The sequence below is a fragment of the Saprolegnia parasitica genome (assembly GCF_000151545.1).
Source record: "Saprolegnia parasitica CBS 223.65 unplaced genomic scaffold supercont2.15, whole genome shotgun sequence".
Lineage (NCBI taxonomy): Eukaryota > Oomycota > Saprolegniomycetes > Saprolegniales > Saprolegniaceae > Saprolegnia > Saprolegnia parasitica.
Genome location: NW_012156409.1, coordinates 397,683 through 420,434, shown reverse-complemented (window position 1 = coordinate 420,434; position 22,752 = coordinate 397,683). Strand labels below are relative to the sequence as shown.

Sequence of the window (22,752 nt, the reverse complement as noted above, 5' to 3'; positions counted from 1 at the left end):
GAGCGGCGTTGAGAGAAGTGTGATTTGCTCGCGCACGCCAGATGGTGTTTCGACACCCAGATCGGTGTTTTCAGATTCTGCTCTCAACATTTTAATTATGGTCGCTACACACACCCAACCCATTTCCCAAACCCAGAATCTCCGGATTTGCCATGACGAGCGCCAATCCCACCACCAGTACGACGAGCTGGATCGAGACGCCCGCCGTCGTCATCGACGACGACCGCCTCCAGCGCAACATCGACCTCATGCAGGCGCGGGCGAACGCACACGGCGTCTCGCTGCGGCCCCACGCCAAGACGCACAAGAGCGTCGAGATCGCCCAGCGCGTGCTGGCCGCCGGCGCCGTGGGCATCACCGTCTCCAAGCCGCTGGAGGCGCGCCGCTTCATGGAGGCTGGCTTCAAGGACATCACGCTCGCGTACCCGGTGGTCGTGCCGGACAAACTCGAGCGCACGATTGCGTGCGCGCAGGAACACGGCGTGACGTTCAGCCTCACAGTGGACAGCCTGTACGGGGTCAAGATCGCTGCGGCTGCGGCGCTGGCTAAGTGCTACGAGCTGAGTGTACTGGTTCACATCGACGTCGGCTACCATCGGGTGGGCCTCGAGGTATGGACTCCATATGTGTGTACTCTGCTCGACCTCATGCACGCCCTAGGAGCATGACCCAGTGCTGAAGGAGCTTGTCACTTTGATCCAAGCATCGCCATCGCTCAAGCTTCTCGGGATTCTGTCGCATGCAGGTGGCTGGAAATGCAATGGTAATACAAAGAGCTCACGGGATCGAACTACAGGTCATTCGTATGGCGCCACGTCAGCCGACGAGTGTGTTGCCATCGCCGAGACGGAGCGCCAGATCATGCTGCGCGTCAAGGCCGCTATCGAAGCGGTAGGCTTGGATGTACCTACCTTCTATCAGCATAGCACATGCCGGCATCGTAGTTGGGGTCACCCGTATCGGTCGTGTCTCTCGGCAGTACGCCGACGGAGCTAGTTCGGCGCAACTACGAAGGGATCACTGAGGTATGTACGAGCGCAGTGTGTTATAAAAAGCAGGCTACCATTCGGACCTCGCACAGCTTCGCCCCGGCAACTACATCTTCCAAGACCGAACGCCAGTGCGCACCGGTGTCTCGACTGTCCAGAACGTGTCGCTCACGGTTTTAACAACTGTCGTGAGCGCCAACGCCCACTACTTTATCATTGACGCCGGCTCCAAGGTCCTCTCGGCCGACAGGTAGCTACATTAGTCGGCGGTTGGATTCGCATTTATGCCTGTCTGTAGCGTGCGTGGGTCTGGCGCCTTTGGCAGCAAAGGCTTTGGACTCGTCTTTCGCGAAGCCGACTTTGACGCAGTCATTGACGAGCCCACGTCCCACGACTTTACACTGCCGAACGGGTCGCGTGCCACGTGCTTTGAGCTGCAAAAGCTCTCGGAGGAGCACGGCTGGGTCGCCCACGGCCCGCGCGGCAAGGCCGACTCGCCGCAGATTGGCGACCGCGTCGTGATCCTCGTCAACCACTCGTGTCCCGTGGTGAACCTCTCGAACGGCCTCGTCATCAAGGGCGCGTCACCACGCACGATCGAACTCATCTCGCGCGGCTGCTGCCAGTAATTCCTTGCCATTCTCAACACTTGGGCAACACTTGGGCAGCAGACCCCAGCACCGAACGGTAGCCCGCGAGTTATAACGTTCTAGATCACAGACGAGGCTTGCATTACAACGATCACAACTATCAATGCTTGTCATTCTCGAGCGCTTGTTTCACGAGCTTGGCGCCCGTGACCATGAAGAGCGTCTGCCAGATGCCGAGACCAACGCGCGGGATGATGCCCTTGAAGAGACCGCCAACGCCGTTCTCCTTGATGACGGCGCGGAAGACTTGCATCATGTTTTGCTTGGGCTCCCCACGCTCGGCCGCTGTCTGCATTTGAATGCGGGCAACCTCGAACGGGTGGTTCCAGCACGAAAGCGCCCCACCGAGAACACCGGCGCCGGCTTCTTGCGCGACCGTGAGCTTGGCGTTCGGGTCGTCGTGGAAGATGACCTTGAAGCGGTTGCGGATGATCTCCGTGAACCCCTGGCGCGACGCCCAGTTGGTCGCTTGGCGGAAGGCGATCGCAGTGCCACCAGGGTAAAAGCCCTAATAGCACTTTGTCGTCAGGAAGGAAATCGCCTCACGCAGCGTACCTTGAGGCCGTTTTGCGCGTAGACATTTTGGATGCGCTGGGTCGTCGAGATGCTCTTGTCACCGTTGACGGCGGCCGTGACGAGGAACGTGCACGGGCCCATGACGACTGTCTGGCAGATACCACCACCAGCGCCGGAAATAAAGCCAATCGCGGTCTCGCCGACGCCGGCGGTATGGAGCGAGCTAGCAATCATCTCCTTCGAGAAGAGAAGGATCGCGCCCTTGGAGCCGGACTCGACCATCTTGGCGCCCGTGCCCGCCCAGAACGCCTTGGCGCCGCCGGCCTGGTAGATGTTGCGGAAGGCTTGGACCGTCGTCTCCGTGCGGTAGCGGCCCATGCGAGTCTTCCAGACCTACGCCCATGCTTAGCACCTCACCGATACCATGTAGCTGCGGCGTACCTCAAAGGGCATGCCAAGGGTCGCGGCGCATTGGAGGATACCGCCGTTCACGAGGTCGCGGACGCCGACGTTCTTGGAGGAGCTCGGTGGGCTCATGTCGAATTGCAAAATGAGGCGAAATCCTGGGGTCCATCGTATCCGGATGCATCCGGATGCATTTGTTGAAGTTGTCGATGGCCATCTTGGCTGACGAAAGGGTTTGGCCAATCACACCGCAGCATCGGACCGTGTGGCGCATCCGATTGGCCACAAGCGCAACCCGGTGGCGTCAACGAGAGCCGTGTGATTGGGTCGACCGACACCGCAACGCCCTCTACACCGACGCTGCGTCAGACGCGGACGCGGCCATCGATTGCGCAATGCCCACACCTCTGCGCAAGGTCTACTACTGCAGCCTAGAGCACCACCGAGGTCGCTGCCAGCACAGGCCTGCACCCACGACTTGGATGAGTTTACCCACCCGCTGCGTCGTCCGTACGGACGGTGAGCCAGACGCGTCGACGGTCGCGTGGCTTTGGCGATGGCCCGAGGAAGCCACGGAGTCGCATCGTTCGACCGAGTAGCCAGCATGGTGCGTGGCCTATACTGCTGCATCCGCACCGACCACCGACCGCCTTCCACCTCGCTCCATGTACTACCTGCTTCTAGCGTGCGCGAGCAGTTTGACGAGCCAAAATGGCATCATGCTTGTTGGTTGACGCAAAGGGATGGGTGCTCGCATCGTTACGTCTGTCTTTGGTTGTGTGTGTGTTCCATGTTCCTCCCACGCATCGCTTCAACGCACGCAACGGAAAGCATACACTGAGTTATCGCGGGCTTAGGCTCCGACAATAATGAGGTCGTTGGACTCCATGCCGCAGACGACGACGTTCGAGGCGGGGTGCGCGGCCACGGCCGTCACGACGACCTTGGTCGGGATCCGGAACCGCTGCAGCGTTTGCACGCTGGGCAGCGTTTGCACGCTGGGCAGCGTCAGGAGCCGCTCGCCGTAGCTGTGCGTGTGCATGTCTATGATCCACATGACGTGTCTCTTTCTCGGTTCAAAAGGGGCGCGTACCGAGGACGTAGAGGTTGTCGTCGTCGGCGAGGCCCGTCACGAACGCCGCGCCGTCAAAGACAAAGCTGCCGCGGCACCGGTGCAAGCGCAAGTAGCCCAGGGATCGATCATCCTGCGCCGTAAACAGCGCGTCCGATGGAAACGACGCTACGCGCATGTCCATCCCTTGTCAGCACTTGTATGCATCGCACCGTGCTGGATGGTCGGGTCGCGCGGGACCAGGTTCAGACTAAGCTCTATGTCCAAACGAAGCGTTGGTGCTCACGGCAATCGAGACAAACCGACCGCGAAGGACCGTGTGCAGCTTCAAGATCCGGCCCTCGAACGCGTCATAGACGACGACCCAGTCGTTGTGCAGCTGGCAAACGACCGTCGCCGAAGTGTTGGGCACGCGCTGCATCGAGACAACACTCGCCGATAAGAGCGTGTCTTGCACGAGCAGCGCTACGGGCGTGCGCTCGACGGTAGGGCCTCAACAAATAATATGTACACGCACCTCGCACGAGCGCATGCAGCGCGATGGTCGAGCGCCGCTTGGGCACCGACCGCTGCGCAAACGCTGGTGTGATCAGGTTGAAGATATCATAGACCTCCACATGGCGTCACGTGCGAGCGGATAGGATGTAATGGTGCGTACTGTGATGTAGCCGTGCTCGGTGCCCACGACCAAGTGCTGGTTGTCATGGCACAGCACGAGCGCGTTGACGGCGCCGTACTCACGCGGCAGTGCAATCTGCCACTTGGGCTTGGCCGGGACGTTGATGTCCCACATGCGAACCGCGCCTTCGTTGTCGCCGCCAATGACATGGACGTGGTTGCCTAAAATGCGCTGGGAAGAGAAACGTGGATGGCGAAGTACCGAGAACGGTGTAGAGGAGGTCGTAGTAGCCCGACGACGGACGGCTGTTGGTGCGCAGGATGCGGTACGGCTCTCGCGGCAGCTTCTTGAGGTTGAAGAGATGAATCTCATTGCGCGAGGCGAACGAGCAAGCAATCTCGTCCTATTGCGCATATTGCACCACGCAACCCTCGTTCATGGGGATGGACCAACCTGGTTTTTGGGGTTCCAACGGAGACGCTTGAGCTCCGACGACGTAGAAATGACGTGCACTGGTGGCACGTACGCTGGCGCTCCGTCCTACAAAGTGTGTTGAGATTCGGAGGCAAGCGAACCAAGGTCGTCGGACCGTGACCGAAGCGACGTCTCGCTGCGTCTTGGCGCTCGAGTTGCGATGCTGCAGCAAATGGTAAAAGTACTCGTCAAAGTCGTAGAGCGCAATTGTGCCATCGGAGGACCCGGTTGCAAGGATGACGCCGTCGGCGTCAAAGGCCATGGTGCTGATCCACTGCTGCGGGCGGATGTCGGGTCGCAGCCCCATGGGCAGCGTCGCGTACGTCGCCAGCGTGCTCCGAAGCATGCGCTGAAGCTCCACGCGCTTCGTGGCACCTTGGCGCTCACGCTGCAGTAGCATTTTAAAGGCGCTTGGTGGCCGCAGGACCCGTGGCTTTCGGGGCCCGTCGGCTTGCTTCTCAAACCCGTCGGCAAGGCTGCTCTGGATCAATCGGCGACGCGCTTCGTCAGTCTCTTCCGAGGCGCCTACTTCTTGGAGTGGCAGCGCGCCGGGTACAGACTCGGCTGGCTGCGGCTCCACAGACGAATCGCTGTCGATCTCCTCGATCACCGTCGGCGGTGGCTATGGAAGGACGTCATGCCGCATGCTAAGAGAGCGTTCGTCTACCGGTGGAGGTGCAACGCGCTGAAAGAAGGCCGTGATCGGCCGCGCTGCTTCGCGCGATGGCTTGGGCTTCTTCTTGGCCGCAGCCGCGATGGACGGCAACCTCCGCTTGTCCATCGCCGGTTTTGGAGGGAACGTTTGGGACTGGTTTCTTAGGAAAAGTGCACCTAAACCAAGAAACACCGGAGGCGCGAAAACGGGAGAACGACAAAGACGCACCTACAGCGCATGGCCATCGCCAGTCATGTGCGTCCTTTGCCCGACGTCTCCATACAGGCTATGCCTAGGGGACTCATGGCGTACGATGCATGCCCAAGAATGAGAGTCCTGGCGTCCACGGCGGATTAAAGGCAAAGACGCACCCGGTGCTCCTTTCTCGCTTTCGGAAACTGGTGCCGGAAAGCCCATTGTTTATCCGGCTGGATCCACCTCGGGCCGATGGAGCACCTCGACGAGGTCCTGCGGCTCATGCTAGCGCACCGGGACAGCTGCCACCCGCACCTCATGGCGCCGACGAGCCGCGCGGCCGTTGGCGTGGAGCGTGGGGACGGATCGCTATGCTTTGCCATCCAGACGAAGACGCGGAAGCTCCTACCCAAGATCATGCGCTCGATCACGGGGCTACCGACGGGCCAAGCGATCAAGAACCTTCATCCGCTCTGCAAGCTGCTGCTGCTTCTGCTCAAGAACGAGATTTGCCCCTACTACTCGGTCGCCTTCCAAGCGCCGGCGACGATCCTCTTCTACCTCGTCAAGTTCCTGTCCAACGCCGAGTACGACGAAATCCTCGACAAGGTCCTCGACGTTTGCGTCGAGCTCGCGTTCCTCATGCAGCAAAGCGACGTGACCGTCTTCATGCACCTCTTCCAAGATACCGTTGCCTTGGCTGACGACATGCTCCAGCTCACGTCGCATCTTCGGTCGTCCGGCGAGACTCTCTCGCTGCAATGTCCTGCGGACGTCTTCTGCTTTACGATCACAGGCGTTCATATGCGCAAGGACGCGGATACGATGGCCGGCGACACCAAGCTGTGTTGCCTGCCGGGTGGTGACGCGGCTCGCCTTTTGGAGGTCGGGAAACTCGCCGTGCCACCACTCCGCTTTACATGTGCGCGAGACGTCGAGGCTTTCCAGTCGCGGGTCCTCGATATGGCCTGCCGCATGCTCCAGCACTCGCCATCGCACGTCGTCAACCATGCGAGCTTCCTGCACCTCGTTGACGTCGTGGTGACCGCCCTGCAGCTCGGCCCGATCACCGTCCCGCTCTCGGCGACGGTCCAAGCCGTGCTCACGTGCGCGTCGCTGCCGCCCCACATTGTCGTCTCGCTTGTTAGCGCGTACTTGCCGGCGCTCTTGGCGACAACGACGACGACGTTGCCGCACCAGAACGTCCTGTCGGCGATCGACGCCCATGTCTCTGCGATCGTTGCGCCGCTGCTCTGGACGCCGCTCGATGCGTTCATCAAAGGCGTGCTCGACGCCCGCGCGCGCCCCCTGCTGCTCCCATGCTTTGGACTGCTCCGCGCTTTCCTGCCGTTTGACGAAGACCGCGTCCTCGCCCGGCTTCTCGACGTCATTGGCGCGTCGGACCTCGGCGACCGCAGCGTGCGCCAAGAGCTCGTCACGAGTTTGCAGATCGTGCTGCAGCAGCACGTCGGGCTCCTCTGGAAGGAAGGCGAGAAGGCGATCCACCAGTACCACCCGTCGAGCCCTGTCTTGCCAACCAAGCGACGCAAGCTCAGCGATCACTTTGCGCTGCCAACGACAAACGCACTCGACCTCGTGAGCCGCGTCCGGAGCCGCCAACCGGTGCTCTCGATTGCGTGTGTGCACCTCGTGATGGCGCTCTTCTTCGAAGACGACGTCGCGGCCGTGGGTGCCCATGTGCTCCTCTCCTTGCGCTCGACCGACAACATGACCAAGGAAGAAGGCAGCGTTGCGCGACTCATCGCCGACCGTCTGCGCGCCGCCATGGAGCGTGCGCCGAGCCTCGAGCTTGTCGTGCTTCTCTTCAGCTACCTGCCTCCGGACGAGATCAGAAAGATGCCGATCGCACCTTACCTGAACGCGACGACGAGTTCGCACGAGCCGGCCGACAATACGCGTCTCTTGATGTGCAGCGTTCCGGCCATTCTGAGCCTTTGGCGCGGGAGCTTGGCGACAAAAGATGGCATTGTGCAGGCGCTCATCGAGAGCGCACCCATGGCGCAGCGCCTCGTCCTGTTGTGCTGGTCGTACGGCGTCGAGGGCGCGTCACTCGATGTCCCGTCGTGGTCCGCGACTGTCGCAGCGACGAGCATTCTCACGACGATGGCCTCGGACGGACCCAACCAAGCACTCGCGATCGACGTGGCGCCACTGCTCGTCTACGCCATGGGCCGTCACGGGATCGCTCCGTTTGACGTGACTGCGTCGCTGGTCATGAAGACGCTCGTGCCTCTCTTCCGACACGCGACGACAGCACTCTCGGCGCTAAGCGCGCTCGGCCGCCTCTGCTGCACGCAAATGTGGCTCGCGCAGCCCGCGTCGCCGCTGCTGGTCACCGAGACACTTGCATTTCGCTGCGTCTGCGCTCCGCTCGAGCGGCAGCCGCTGCCCCACATGGTGACAATCTGGAATGCGATGGAGCCGCTGCTGGCATCGCCGTCGAGCGACCTTGTCGTGGCTGCTGTCGCGACGTGGGTTGCGTTTTTCCGACATGTACCCGTCGCGGACCTCCACGCCGAGTGGGTGTGGCGGCTCCTGCATCTCTTGGGCCACGACGCACGTGAAGTGCGGTCGGTTGTCGCCGCCAACACAAATGTGTTGTTGCTGCCCGACAGCAACGGGGCAACGGCGCTCGCGCTGGCGTTCTCGGACGAGTCGTCGTCCGACGACCTCGGTGACGCCAGCAACAAGATGTCGAGTATCTTGGACCGGCTCCTCGAGCAAGGCGACGTTCGCATTCTCGTCTCGACCATAGAAGGTATGGGTACACTCGCGACGGCGTGCGTGCTCTCGCAACCGCTGGACTTGGACGTGTTCTTTTACGTTTTGTTTCGGCTCGCGGGGGTGTGGCTCGCCTACCCACGCGATACGGTGGTCTCCGTGACCGCGACGGCGCAGCTCAACCGCATGGTCGCATCGCATTTGCTGTCGTGGAAGCAGCTCTGCGTCCAGTTCCCCGAGCGTATCCACGTTGCGCTCATTGAACTGCTCTTGCCAACACCGATGCTCGAGACGTTTTTGCACACGTTTCTCGGCGAGCAAGTCAGCGTCGGCATCTACCTCAAGGAGAGCGCGCCGTATGTGCTGCCGCAACTCATTCTGAGTCAGCAACGCGACCTCCTGGACGCGTTTGCCGCCGCGTTCAAGCAGCCGATCGCAGCGCTCTTGAGTGACTACATTGTGCCGATCGTCAAGGAGATGGTCATGACGCGCACGACGTCACTGAGCAACATCCGCGAGTGGCAGTTCTTTTTGGTTGCTTCGGCCGGATTTGAGCATCCGCGATGTGCTCAAGTACAACCCGCTGCGCTTGCTGTACGAGCTCGTGTGGGAGTTTGCCGGCGACCGCACCAAGGTGGCTCGGAACGCTTTCGACCAAGTGTCCAAGCTCCTCCACGAAGACATGATGGACGAAGGCAGCAGCAGCGGCACAAACCAAGCGAGCAAGTTTCATTTGCCGCAACAGTATTTTCTGGCACTCATGACGCATCTCGGACACAAGCTCGCGCACAAGCCGAGCCGCGTGCGTGCTATCAAGTGCCTTGAAGTGCTCCTTGCGATGTTTGACGCCAAAGGCATGCTCGACCCGTTCGTGCCCAAGGTCATGGCCACGCTCAAGCTGGCGCTGCAGGACGACGTCGACACCCACGTGAAATTGGCTGCCTGTCGCGCGTGGCTTACGTTTGTGCGACTCCTCTCGACGTCGGCGATCGAAACCAACCTGCTCTCGATCGTTGCGAGCTTGCTCCCGTGCATTGGAAGCATCCCCGCGCTCTTTGACGCGCATGTCGCAGGTCGATCGGGGTGGTCGGCGGCGCGCCCGGCCCCGGCGCCAGAGGCGGACGCGTGTGTGCAAGACATGGCGCTTCAAATCCTCTCGTTCTTGTGCGTTGAGCAGCCCATCAAGCCGAGCTGGGGCCAAGTCGCGCTGCTTCTGGCGCTTGTGCCGTCCTTCTCGGTCGAGGCGGTCGAGTCGTTCTCTGTGGACCACCACCCGCTCGACGGTGTTCTCACACACGTCCTCGCGCTCCTTGAGCACTGGGATGGCGCCGTGCGTGAGGTCGGCTTGCTCCACCTCTCGCGGCTCCTGTGCACGCGCAGCCGCGAGCTCCAGGACCTGATTTTGCTGGCCGAAGGCACGATCCACGTCGCGGTCTTTCAGATTCTCAAAGCGCTGCTGTCCCTGAGCCGGACCGAGACGAGCGAGGAGATCAAGACACTTGTCGCGCAGTCGCTTGGGGCGCTCGGGGCCATCGATATGGCGCGGCTCCCGATGCAGCTCTCGCGCACCGCCACGGTCGAGTACGGCGCAAAAGATCTCACGTGTTTTTTGATCGAGACACTTTTGGTCAACGAGCTCCGCGCGGCACCGCAAAACACAGATCTCATTGCGCTCTCGATCCAAGAGCTGCTCAAGTTTCTTGCCGCCATGCGCATCGAAGCGACACCCTTGTCGACGGCCGCGACGCCGGCGACGACGCAAGTCGAGTCGTCCCCGCCGCCCGTGTACGCCATGTCGGCGAGTATGCCCGAGTGGATGCAGCGAAAGTTTCACCAATCGCGCGTGCTGCAGATCATCGCACCGTACTGGTCGACCAAGTACAAGGCGCCGCCGTCGTCGAGTAAGAAAGCCGTCGCATTTGACGATGGCGCGACGATTTACGATCGGTTCGGGGCCGTTGCGTACGAAACATGGCTCACGTCGTGGTGCAAGGCGCTGATTGACTTGTCGTCGCCACCGGAAAAGACGATCTTTCTCGCATGCAAGACGGCGCTGGGGATTTCGATGCAGATGGCGCGCTTTCTCCTACCCTACCTTGTGCAGAACGTCTTGCCGCAACGCCACGCGTACAGCATGGTCAAGCGCGAGATCGAGTCGGTGCTTCAGGACGACCCGACCGAGTCGGACACCGTGTCCAGCCACCACCACCAGTGCGCACAGACCGTCATGGGCCTCCTCGACACACTCAACGAGTGGGTCTGGGCCAGCGAGCGCAAGCGGAACGGCCCAAGCCAGCACCGGGCGACGCACCCGGACGTGGTGCCGGACCAGGAGAAGGAGGTCGTGGCCGAGTTCCTCAAGGATATTTCGCCCGCGATGCTCTCGGGGGCCGCGTGCAAGATCAAGGCGTTTGCGCGCGGGATTCAGTACTACGAGACGCACTTGCGCATGGACGGCGTCTCGGCCGTGCCGCGCTACACGACCGACGGCAAGGTCCACATGAAGCACATGAATTCCAACGACATCCGCGAGCTGCAGCAAATGTACGGCCAGCTCGACGAGCCGGACGCCCTCCGCGGCCTCTCGATCCAGCGCCGACTGCTGCTTGGGTCGACACACGCCAGCACGACGTTCGCCGACCTCATGCACACGATCGTCGACCACGAGCATCTGGCGCGCTGGGAAGACGCGCTGGCGTGCTACGAGCAAGCGATCCACCGTACGTACGGCAACGAAGTCGACATTGAGATCCGGTCGCTCTTGTACGCGGGTGTGATTCGCTGCATGGTACAACTCGGGCGGCTCGAAGGCGCGCTCCAGCACGTTCGCGGCATCGTCGTCGAGTCGCCCGACGTCATTCCGTCCGTGTATCCGTTTGCGCTCGAGTGCGCGTGGCGACTCTCTCGCTGGACGCTCCTCCAAGAGCTCACGACGGACGCCATGAAGGTCAAGATGGAGTCGCAGCACAAGGTATCGATGAAGTTTGCGCGCACGATGCTATGCCTCCAGCAAAACCGAGACGCGATGGCGTATCACCTGCGCGACGCACGGCTCGCCATCATGGGACCCCTTGCGGCCGCGTCGCTCGAGTCGTACCAGCGGGTGTACCCGCTCTTGCACCAGCTGCACGTCTTGCATGAGCTCGAGCAAGGGTTTCTGGTTCTGGACAAGTACAAGGCCGACCCGACGTTTGCTGCCGAGGACCACTGGGTGCGACAGTGTCCGTGGGAACTTCGCGATCAGATGATGGCACCCGCGCTCAAGTTCCAGGAGCCGCTCCTCGCTTTGCGCCGCGTAATGCTGCAAGAGATGCAGCTCCCGTCACTACTTTCGAAAAACTGGCTGCGCTACGCCAAGATGGCGCGCAAGGAAGGGTTTGTCCGGACGGCCGAGAGCGCGGTGATGCATGCGCAGGCGCTCGGCGACCGCAACGGCATCATTGAGCAAGCCAAGCTCCTCGTGCACCAAGGTCACGTGTACGAAGCGCTGCATGTGCTCGAACCCGTCGCCATTGACGTGTCCAACTTGCCAAAAGTACCCGAAGCCGACCGCCATTTTGCGGCCAAGACGCTGCTTCTTGCGACCAACTACATGCAGCAGTCCAACCAAAAGCAAGGCCAAGTCGTGCTCAACCGGTACGGCGCTGTGATTGCGTACGACCGCAAGTACGCCAAGGGGTACTTTGATCTCGCCAAGTACTACGAGGTGCTGCTCGACAATGCGCGCTCGGACACGGCGCTCGAGGTCGGGGAGCAGTACGCGTACGTGACAGACATCCTTGCCAACTACGTGCTCTCGCTCCAATGCAGCAACAAGTACCTCTTCCAGTCTTTGCCACGTCTCCTGACGCTGTGGTACGAGTGCGGTGACGTCTTTGGCGCCGCCCCGAAGCGCACGTACCGACTCGAGTTTGATATGGCGCTCGAGTCCAACAAGGAAGACAAGCTCATGCAAGAGATCTCGCGCATCGTGCTCGATGCCCTGAGCAAGCTCCCGGTATCCATGTGGCTCGCGGTCTTTCCGCAGGTGACGTCGCGTATTTGCCACCCGAATAGCATCGTCGTCGACGGCGTCAAAGCCATCATGGTCAAGGTCCTATCGACACACCCGCAGCACGCGATGTGGCACATCCTCGGCCTCACGCAGTCGCTCAACACGCAACGCAAGACACGCGCCATGGACATCTTTAAAGGCGCGCAGAAACAACTAATTGGCGCCAATAACAGCGACATGGCCAACTCGCTTTCGGAGGCCATGAAGCTCGTCGAGGAGCTCATCAAGCTCGCCGAGTGCGACCCGGGCAACCAAAAGCGCCTTCCGTTGCGCATGGCCCGCATCCGGTCCCAAGTGCTCGTGCCGGTCCAGTCGGCCTTCTCGACGAGCGATGCGTCGACTCATGTCTACATCAAGGCGTTTGGCGACAAGGCGGACGTGATGCCATCGAAGGAAAAGCCCAAGCGCGTCCAGGTACTTGGCAGCGACGGCGCGTGGTATCCGTTCTTGTGCAAGCGCGAGAAGCACGGCGACTTGCGCAAGGACGCGCGCATGATGGAGTTCAACGCCATCATGAACAAGCTCCTCACCGCCGATGCCGACGGCCGGCGCCGGAAACTGCGCCTTCGCACGTATGCGGTCATGTGTCTCAACGAAGAGAGCGGGCTCATGCAATGGGTGCCCAACACGCGCGCGATGCGGGTCCTCATTGGGCAAATCCACAAGACGGAGCAAGGGCAATTGACGATGATGCGCCTTCCGAGTGACGTTCGCGACGCCTTTATGAACCTCCAGAAGCAGTACGCGCACGACTTGCCGCGGATGGTGTCGCTCTACCGACGCCAAGTGCTCAGCCACCCGTGCTTTGTGCCCCGCTTCCACCAGTGGTTCCTCAACAACTTTAGCGATCCGACGCAGTGGTTTGACGCGCGGTACACGATCTTATTTTGTCGTATTTGCGAGCGAGCTTATCATGGAGCGTAGGGCTGCGTTTACACGGTCGTCGGCGGTCTGGTCGATGGTCGGGCACATTGTGGGGCTCGGCGACCGGCACGGCGAAAATATCCTCATCGACTGCAAGACGGGCGAGTGCGTCCATGTGGATTTTGACTGCCTCTTTGACAAGGGGCTCAAGCTCGCGCGCCCCGAGATTGTCCCGTTCCGTCTCACACCCAACATTCTCGACGCGTTTGGCTTGACCGGCGTCGAGGGCGTGTACCGCACGACGAGCGAGGTCACGCTGACACTGCTGCGCGCCAACCGCGAGACGCTTCGGAGCGTGCTCGAGTCGTTTGTGCACGACCCGCTCGTCGAGTGGGGTCGCTCCAAGAGCAAGCAGTCGACGCACGTCGTGCGCAAGGTCGTTGCGAGCAACGAACAAGTCAACAGCGAAGCCAAAACAATGCTAAAGACGATCGACGACCGCGTCCGGGGCATCTGGAACCTCGGGAAAGCGTCGCACCACGAGACGCTGCCGCTCAGCGTCAAAGGGCAAGTCGACCGCCTCATTGCCGAAGCCACGAGCGACGAGAACCTCGCACAAATGTACGTGGGCTGGATGCCTTTTCTATAGACTGAAACCCGACAACTGGATCAAGCGAAAATACTAAGTTACTTGCGACGAATAATGAGTTTGCTCTTGGTCGGCGCGCCGTGGGTCTTGCCAGGCACGTTGCCGCGGCCGCGCTTGGGCTTGGGCTTGAACTTGTCCATCTTGGTCTTGTCGCCGCTCGACCGCGCCTTGCGCTTCTCCTCCTTGCGGATCGCGTTTTCGCCAAGGAGCTCCGACTTGGCGTACTTGTTGACGCGCGGCATGCCCGCAGGCTTCTTGCCGTTGCGGTAATCGAGCTTCCGGCCCGACCCTTGCTCCTCCTCTTCGGCGCCGATGATGTTGGTGCGCTTGTGCTGCTTCTGCTGCCACTTCTTGTACGTCTCGCCGACCTTTTGCTTCTTGCTCGAGAGCTGCGTGCCGTCGTTGCGCTTCTTGATCGTCCCGTTCTTGAGCTCGCCGACCGTCGTCTTGATAAACTTCTTCTTGCGCACATCCCAATGCAAGAGGCGGCGCTTGTTGTTCATCGCGACGGCCTCGTCCGGGTTGACATCGAGCATCGCATCTTCGAGGCGCGCCTGTGCAAACGCGTTGCCGCGGCCGCCGTCCGCGCCGCGGCTGAGCGCCTCCTCCTTGGCATAGTCCGTGTCCTTGATGTAGCCAATGTAGTTTTCCTCGTCCTGGAACTTCTTGGCGTTGTCGTCCGTCGTCTCGGACACGACCGCCTTGGCCGCCTCCTTCTCCTTCCAGAGCGCGTCGACGTCGACGTTCTCGCCGTTCAGCTTCATCTTCTTGACCTTCTTGCGGTCCGCGGCAGAGAGGTACCGCTTCGAGCCAATGACGGGCACGGCGGCCTCTTCGGCTTCCGCGGCTTCGCGCGCTTCCCGGCGCTTGGTGCGGAACTCTGCCTGCTCCTCGGGGTTGAGCGCTTCGTCGACGCTGTCTTCGTCCTCGTCCGCAGCCGCCTTGGCCGCCTTGACCTTGCCGACGTTCTTTTCGATAATGTTGTTGTGGAGCTTGCGCTTCGTCTTCATCATGAGCACGCTCGGCGCGTTCTTCTTGATCGAGTGGATGCCGGTCGAGACTTCAAAAATGGTCGCCGCCGGACGAAAGCCCTTGAGCTGCTCCAAGTACGCTTCTTGGACGACGTTCGAGTCCGACATGTGGCTGTAGAAGAGCGGGTGCACCTTCTTGGCCAAACCTCCTTTGAGCGCTTGATCGAGAGCTTCGAGGGCTCGGCGCGCGACCGGCTGTACTGCTTGTATGCGTTGTCGCAGACCTTGACGAGCGGGGCGACCTGCGAGTTGTGCGTGAGCGTCTCCTTGAGGCACTCGGTTTCCGTGTCCAGAATCGCCTGCGGGAAGCACCCATAGTGTACTTGGTCGACCGTCATGTCGGCGAGCGTGTACCCCGGCACATCCGCGGGGCACGTGTCCTCAAGGCGCCGGCCGAGGAAGAGATGCAAGTCGACCATGTACGGCATCTCGTCCGGGTCGACAAAGTTGAAGGCCATACCGCTGCGACCCGCACGTGCCGCACGACCGACGCGATGCACAAAGAGCTTGGGCGTCGACGGGAACGAGTAGTTGAGCACGTTGTTGAGGAGCGGGATATCGATACCACGCGCGGCCACGTCCGTCACGATGAGGATCGGCGTCTTCTTGGCACGGAACTTGCCAATGTTGATCTTGCGCGAGGTCTGGTCCATGTCACCGTACACGCAGCTCGAGTCGATGTGGCACGAGAGGAGGAGCTCGTGAAGGAACTCGACGTGGTGGCGCGTCGCCGCAAACACGATCGTCTGCTCCGTCGACGGAATGACATCGCGCAGGAGGTAGACAAGCGCGGATGGCTTGTCTTCGGTGCGCATCGTAAAGAACGAGATCTTGAGCTGGTCCGAGATCTGCGACTCGACGTCCAAACGAATGAGCTCGGGCTCCGTGAGGCCGGCGCGCGCAAACTGGACGAGCGCTTGCGGCAGCGTGGCCGAGAAGAGGAGCGTCTGGCGCGACGCGGGCATGCTCGTGAGAATTTCCTGGAGCTGCTCGGCAAACCCCATTTCGAAAAGACGATCGGCTTCGTCGAAACACACGTACTCCATGGCGGCGAGCGTGAATTCCGGAATTTCCTGGAGCAGGTGCATGAGACGACCGGGCGTCGCGACCAGCACGTCAGGGTTGGTGCCGAGAAGCTCGAACTGCTGCTCAAGCGAGTCGCCACCGACGATGAGGCCGCACTTGATGTCGGTGAACTTGGCCAAGCTCTTGGCAAACTTGATGGTTTGCACCGCGAGCTCGCGCGTCGGCGATAAAATGAGCGCGCGGACGCCAATCTTCTTGCTGTGCTCCTTGAGCTTCTCGAGCATCGGGATCAAGAACGCCGCCGTCTTACCCGAGCCCGTCCGCGCCATCGCGACCACGTCCTTGCCCGAGAGCACGTGCGGCAGCGACTTGCGCTGGATCGGCGTGGGCACCTTGTAGCCCATGGCCATGACGGCCTTGAAGATCGGCGGGCTCAAGCCCAGCGCCTGGAAGCCGCCCGACTTGTTCTTCTTGTCCGTGTTGTTCGACATGTCTGCAACTGGCGCCTCCGAAATGGTTGGGAGCAACGGAATTGATTGGGCCCAGGCAGCGGTGATGCCATTGGCTAAAAAGTACAAGATTTGCTAGCAACCGCCAATCCCCATCCGCTTCCGTTGTGCTTTGCACCAATCACATGCCATCAAGACACCAAACGTCGCTCAAACGTGGCAGTGGTTATTGCACTACATGGCTCCCGCGGCTCGCAAACGCGTTGAAGATCTGCTCGAGCGTTGTCTGCGACACAGTGTACTCTTGAACGACGTCCTTCATGCTTTCGACGAGTCTGAAGACGTGGCCGAGGTCGGTCGCCTGTACCTTGACACGGCAAACGTCCAAGTGCCGCTCCACGAGCGACACGTTCACAGCTCCCAACGCTGTCGACAGCCGCGCGTAGCAAGCCTCAAATCGGTCCTCGCGCAGCCACCAGGCGCCAACTTCGGACGGGCGGACGCGCAGCCCGCGCTCGAGCGTATCGGCGAGTGCGTAGCCTGTCGCGTGGTCCGGCGAAATGCCGTGCATCCGATCGGGTCGACCCAGCACCATACAGAGCTGCAAGAGCTCGCTGCGCGAGAGCGACTGCGCTGGGAACGCGGGATGTGTCGCCAGCATAGCGTCGACGTCGCGCGCCGTCACGGGCGTGAGCTTGAGGTGCAAAAGCAAGCCGTCGCCAAAGCGTGACTTGAGGTGCTGGATGCTGCCGAGGCACCGCAGGCGGCCGTCAACCATAATGCCCACGCGCGTGCACAGCGCCTCGCACTCTTCCATCGAGTGCGTCGTCAGAAACACTGTCGCTGTCTTGGAGCGCGTCGAGACGTCCGAAATGAGCTCCCATAGGAAGCGCCGCGTGCCAGGGTCCATGCCCGTGGACGGCTCGTCCAGAAAAAGCACCGGCGGCGCCCCAATGAGCGCGATCGCAACCGAGAGTTTGCGCTTCGTGCCGCCGCTGAGCGTCTTGGCGAGGCAGTGCTCAAACGGCGTTAGCCCCAGCTGCTCGATCTTGGCATCGACGGCGTGGCGCGTGTGCGTGCTGGACACGCCTTTGAGCGTCGCAAAGAGTTCCAGGTGCTCCCGGACCGTGAGGAGATCGAGGAGCGCATCAAATTGGGGGCAGTAGCCGATGTAGCGTCGGATCGCAAGCTGTTGCGAGACAATGTCGAGGCCTTGCAGCTGCGCGCTGCCACTAGATGCCCCGATTTCGCCCGTCAATATCTTCATGGTCGTCGACTTGCCCGCTCCGTTGGTCTACATTCAGTTGAGCCCATCGGCATCAAACCATGGCAACGATGAGTCTACCCCGAGAAAGCCAAAGCACTCGCCTCGCGGCAGTCCGAGTGAGAGAGTCGCGAGCCCGACCTTTCCATCCTTGTACACTTTGCGGAGGCTCGACATGGAGACCACATCGTGCTCCGGGCCCGCCTGAACTCGCGCGGCTTCGACTTCGACGTCGTGGTCCACTGGAAACGGCGTCTCGGCCTCGACGACGGGGTCGCGAAACAAGCGGCGCGCGATGGACGGAAAACAGAGGAGATAGTCAATACCGATGGCCAGCAGCGGGTACAACACGGCCTCGATAGCCAAGTACACGACGTCGGCACCGGCCACGTCCCAGTCGAACGCACTCTGATGACTTGGACGCAGGACGGACAAGCTCAAGCTGTTGAGGCCGTGGCTGAGGCAGAAGAGTGGCGAGAGACATATACAAGTTCCTACACCCAAAAGACACTTATCAGTTCGACGCGTACTAGGAGAGAAAAGACCGCGTTGAGCTCGTGCGTCGTGGCAAGGCTACTCAATACGAGCGAGGCGAGCGAGAGGTAGATGCCGAGGTAAATATTGCACGAAATGATATACGACTGCGCGTTCGCAGGGTCGTGGCAAAAGAACGAGAGGCAATAGCTGAAACCAATGCACGCGGCGCCGACAAACACAAAGAGGCAAACGACAGCTGGAAACGCCGACGTGGCGCACGTCGGGCAGTCGAGACCCGTGAACGGCGAGAGGTCGCTGGACCAGATCGCGTAGAGCGCAAACGCGCACGGAAAGAAGTACAGGAGGAGGTCCCACGCGAGATTCGAGAGCCAGAACGCAGGGACGCTCGCACCGGCGAGGAGCTGCTGGTGCTTGGCGTTGCGACTCGCGTGCTTCTCCGACACAAGGTGTGGCACGATCGACGCCGAAAAATACGCGATCGCGACGACAAAGAACGTTGTCGCCGAGAACGAGAGCGCGGTCGTGAACGCGGTCTTGCTTTCCGCCGTGAGCGGAAGCGGGTGGTTGGCCACCGAGACGTTCAGTGTCGCATTGCCAGCAAAGTATCGGACGAGTGCTTGATCTATGAGAGCTTTGAACGTCCCCGCCGCGTGCACCACCGTTGTGTTGACAAGCATGTTGTAGCCAAATGTGCCGCGACGCGTCGCCGTAGGCCACGTACCCGCCAAACTGCACCGCCTGCAGCGACGTCTTGAGCGCGATCTCGGCGGTTCGGAGGCAAAAGCCAGAGGTATCGTCGACGCTAATGTTGTCGTACGCCACGCCAAAGACACTCAGGTGTGGATTGGGGTACACGGGAGCAACGACCGACGCCAAATAAGACGGCAGCGCGCCCGAGAAGAACGTCTGCGCACTCAGAACGCGCTTGCACATCTCATTGTCGTCGCCCGTACACGAGAATGGCGCCGATGTATCTGCGCGCAGCGACGACGTGAGCGAAAGCGACGGATCGTTCTGAACGAGCGCGTTGGACTGGAGCAGCGCAATGCCGATCGCAATGTAGAGCACCGGCCACACCACAGCGAAGAGCACGGCTTTTCGGTCCCGCTTGGCGACCAAGTAGCGCTTGCGCCACAGTGCGGCAAAGTGCGAACGGAACAACGACGCGGCGACAGGCGGTGCTTCGTACGAGGCAGTAGCGAGACGAGGCTTGGGTCCGACATCCACATGCGTGGTCTCAGAGACCTTTAAGAACACTTCTTCGAGCGTCGTGACCGAGATGCCATACGACGAGAGACCCAGAGAGGACGCATCTGTGTCCAGCAGTGCAAACAAGGACGGAAACGACGCAGAACTCTCGAGCGGCAGCTGAATCGATACTTCGGCGCCAACACTGGCGAGAACCTTTGCATGGGCGACGTGGCGACTGACGGCAGCAACGACGGCGTCGATGTTGGTCGTCACGAGCGACAGCGTGTAGCCAGCACCGTACTTGGTTTTGAGAAAGAGCGACGACCCGACGCATTGGAGCTCGCCGTTGGCCATGATGGCGATGCGGTCGCCGAGAATGTCTGCTTCGTCCATCGAGTGCGTCGTCAAGACGATGATGCGGTGAAGACGATGACTCAGCATAATATCCCTAGCATACGATATCCTCTCCGCATCGTGTGCTCAAAAGCGCAATCTTACCAGCTGAGGCGACGGCTGTACGGATCCATACCCGACGTGGGCTCGTCCAAAAAGACGATTTTGCTGTCGCCGAGAAATGCAATCGCGAGCGACAGTTTGCGCTTCATGCCGCCCGAGAGCGCCTTTGCACTCGTGTGTCGTCTCTCGTCGAGGCCAACAGCCACAAGTTTCGCGTTCACGTCCTCGGGAGCGCAGCCCTTGATGGCAGCGTAGAAAGTCATATGCTCGAGCACCGTGAGGTCGTCGTAGAGCACATCGTGCTGCGGGCACATGCCGATCGAATTTCGGATTGCTTGCATGTCGCGGCGAAGCGAGAGGCCGCGCAGCATCGTTGCGTCGCCGGATGTCGGCGGCAGCATGCCCGTGAGCATCGATACGAGCGTTGTCTTCCCCGCGCCATTGTGCCCGAGCAGACACGTGATCTGGTTCTTGTACAGTGTGAGGTTCATGCCTGCGACCGCCACCTTCTCGGTGGTATCGCCATCGGACGCTGGAAAGAAGGACTTGCGCAGCTGGCGAATCTCGAGTGCATCGCCGTCGTCGGCTTGCTGCTGGAGATCCAACGAGACGTCCTCAACCACGTCGGAAATGGGCGACGCATCGGCGAGAAGCCTCTCTGCTTCGGACGATCGCAGATCGCGTTTTGCAAAGCACCACTGCAGCGGAAACGTCCAGTGCTCGGGCACACCGTACTCTTTTGGGAGCACCTTCTCCACGTACATACCCAGTAACGTGTACAACACCGTATCGAGTGCAAGGAAGACCAACACCGTCTGAAACGAGATGCCGCCAAACGCATGGTCCATGGTCGACCACGTGATGCCATTGGACGTGGCCTCTGCCTGCACGAGAATTGAAAGGCCGAGCGACATGGCAGCGGGTGCTGCCACGCATGCAGCTGTCTTGGCATTTTCACTTGCGTTCGCGAGTGCGTCGGCAATGAGAAAGAGCATGAAGAAGGCGAGGACACCAACGTACGCGCCGGTCTTGGCTTTTGAAAAGAAGGCGCTGAGCAAAGAGCCGAAGGCGACCACGGCGAGGCCCGATAGGAAGAAGAAGGCAAAGATCAATCCGGGCGACGCGTGTGAGAAGACGTGGAGGCTGCTTGGGATCGTTTGGAGCGCCGCAAGCACGAAGAAGAGTAGACCGTACGTGACGAACCAGCCGGCAAAGATCGACACATCGCGCACGCCGAGGATCTTCATGAGCTCGCGCGCCTTGAGCTCCTTCTCCGAGACGAGGGCGACGATGAGCCCCGAGACGATGTTGACGTACGAGGCGGCGAACGCAAACGGCATAAACGGCGCGATGAGCGTGTAGAATGGCGACGCCGTGTATGCTGCGATCGGAAACGCAAAGACGGCGCTACCAAAGTACGGCTGCGGCGCTTGCCGAAGCGGGCGAAGCAGCAGCGCTTGTGTGATTGGCGGTAGCGACGAAAGAAGGTCGCTACTAACCGCGTCGAGAAGGTCGGCATCGTGCTGCACCTGCACAAGGAAGCGCGCGTCGAGCGTAGCGTTTGGTGCGGCGACGCTGGCGGCGTTCGTGCAGCCGCCGGGTCCACGGCGATCCCATGACGGGAGACACGTCAAGAAGCGAGTGACGAGCGTCTGCAGCGCGAGGAAGCCGCTCTTCGTGTAGCTACGTCATCCCCGTAAAGAATGCTATACATGCACGTACTACCTCTTGTAGGTTGCTGGGATCATGGCTTTCTGATGGGGATCGACGACCAGCGTGCTGGTTTTCGGCCCGCTCGTCAGCGATGCGCTGAGCCGAATCGAGTACGAGAGAGACGTCGCCGTGCCAATTGCCTGTGTCGCCGGCGGGTCCTTGAACACGATCGCAGCATACACCTTGGGGAAGGACGCATCAAGTCCATACGACGGACCTACGGCACTGCATGAGCAAGCCAGAAGTAGACAAGCAGGTCTGTACCGCTTACGTAGGCCTCAAGCGCCGTCTCGTTGGAGAAGAAGGCGATCGAATCACGCCAGCTTGGAAGCGACGCCTTCTCCGAGCTATTGCTGGACAGCGGGACGCGCGGGTACCAGGCTGCGATGGCCGGCGCAAAGTACGCGCGCGTAAAGGCGGTGTCGGGCACGAGCGCGATCTTGTACGGGGAGACCTTGCCCCGACACTCGACGGGGACTGCATGCGCCGACGACGCGTCGAGGCTCACGTCGCCATGCCGCACGAGCTTTGTGTAGCATGCATACGCGTCGTCCCGCGAGAGCTCGTGCATCTTGCGGCCTTCTGTATACGAGCGCGAGGCCATGCGCCGGAGGAGGCCTGAGAAGGTCGCTTCCGTCACATAGAACTTGGCGTCCCGAGGGTTCTCGACGCGGTCGAAGAGCGGGAACGTCGGCGCAGTGATGGGGCGCGGGGAGAAGACTGCGTCCATGTCGTCGGACCAGCCGGCTGGGACGTCGATGTTGGCGGCCTGGTCCTTCAGGGAGCCGATGAGGTAGAGGAGGAGGACGGGGAAGAGGATCTCGAAGGCGAGCTTCCACGGGTGCTTGCGCATGAGGAGGAAGTTCTTCCAGACCAGCGTCCGAACATGCGCCCGTCGTTTGACTGCCATGGCCGACCAAGATGAGAATGATGTTGGGCGGTCTTCCAAAATCAAAACCTCAATTTCTTTGCTCAAAACGCAAAAATTGAGTTTTGGGGCCGTTGCGTTCAGCAACGCTCCATCTCGTTCATACCGGCGAGAACTCAGCCTCGGTACTACGTGTGCTCGTAGATGCACGCTGCATCTCTTGATAGATGCTGGGTCGTCGACTATATCTTCGCCACGGCCTTCTGCCAGCGTAGAGTGTGGAACCCGGCTTCTACCTCTGGCGTTAAACGGTTTAACGCCTGCGAATGGGTTTTACTCGATCATAGGAATGGTCGTTGGCCAATCACATCG

General features: G+C 60.8%; 6 protein-coding genes across 6 annotated transcripts; 2 read left to right on the top strand and 4 right to left on the bottom strand.

Annotated features, from left to right (window-relative positions):
* Positions 1-152: 152 nt before the first annotated feature.
* SPRG_05297 (hypothetical protein) lies at positions 153-1,748 on the top strand (the record flags this gene model as incomplete). Its single annotated transcript, XM_012343895.1, has 6 exons — positions 153-611; positions 661-745; positions 797-891; positions 945-1,025; positions 1,082-1,239; positions 1,288-1,748. The coding sequence occupies 6 exons, from the start codon at positions 153-155 to the stop codon at positions 1,616-1,618; spliced, it is 1,209 nt and encodes a 402-aa protein (XP_012199285.1). The 3' UTR covers positions 1,619-1,748.
* Positions 1,683-2,704, bottom strand: SPRG_05296 (hypothetical protein). The gene is made up of 3 exons (XM_012343894.1): positions 2,597-2,704; positions 2,195-2,548; positions 1,683-2,147 (listed from the first exon to the last, which is right to left on the bottom strand). The coding sequence occupies exons 1-3, from the start codon at positions 2,690-2,692 to the stop codon at positions 1,740-1,742; spliced, it is 858 nt and encodes a 285-aa protein (XP_012199284.1). The 5' UTR covers positions 2,693-2,704; the 3' UTR covers positions 1,683-1,739.
* A 691-nt stretch (positions 2,705-3,395) lies between these two features.
* On the bottom strand, positions 3,396-5,506 carry SPRG_19860 (hypothetical protein; the record flags this gene model as incomplete). Its single annotated transcript, XM_012343977.1, has 10 exons — positions 3,396-3,626; positions 3,661-3,800; positions 3,845-3,889; positions 3,939-4,097; positions 4,150-4,243; positions 4,291-4,472; positions 4,513-4,654; positions 4,705-4,791; positions 4,841-5,347; positions 5,393-5,506. 10 exons carry the CDS (start codon positions 5,504-5,506, stop codon positions 3,414-3,416), a joined length of 1,683 nt encoding a protein of 560 aa, XP_012199367.1. The 3' UTR covers positions 3,396-3,413.
* Positions 5,507-5,827: 321 nt separating this feature from the next.
* Positions 5,828-13,936, top strand: SPRG_05293 (hypothetical protein; the record flags this gene model as incomplete). The annotated part of the gene is made up of 3 exons (XM_012343893.1): positions 5,828-8,841; positions 8,873-13,243; positions 13,296-13,936. 3 exons carry the CDS (start codon positions 5,828-5,830, stop codon positions 13,882-13,884), a joined length of 7,974 nt encoding a protein of 2,657 aa, XP_012199283.1. The 3' UTR covers positions 13,885-13,936.
* On the bottom strand, positions 13,923-16,432 carry SPRG_05292 (hypothetical protein; the record flags this gene model as incomplete). Its single annotated transcript, XM_012343892.1, has 2 exons — positions 13,923-15,110; positions 15,140-16,432. 2 exons carry the CDS (start codon positions 16,430-16,432, stop codon positions 13,923-13,925), a joined length of 2,481 nt encoding a protein of 826 aa, XP_012199282.1.
* Positions 16,433-16,616: 184 nt separating this feature from the next.
* On the bottom strand, positions 16,617-22,422 carry SPRG_05291 (hypothetical protein; the record flags this gene model as incomplete). Its single annotated transcript, XM_012343891.1, has 7 exons — positions 16,617-17,684; positions 17,736-18,164; positions 18,200-18,774; positions 18,824-19,791; positions 19,842-21,482; positions 21,525-21,729; positions 21,777-22,422. 7 exons carry the CDS (start codon positions 22,420-22,422, stop codon positions 16,617-16,619), a joined length of 5,532 nt encoding a protein of 1,843 aa, XP_012199281.1.
* Positions 22,423-22,752: the final 330 nt, after the last annotated feature.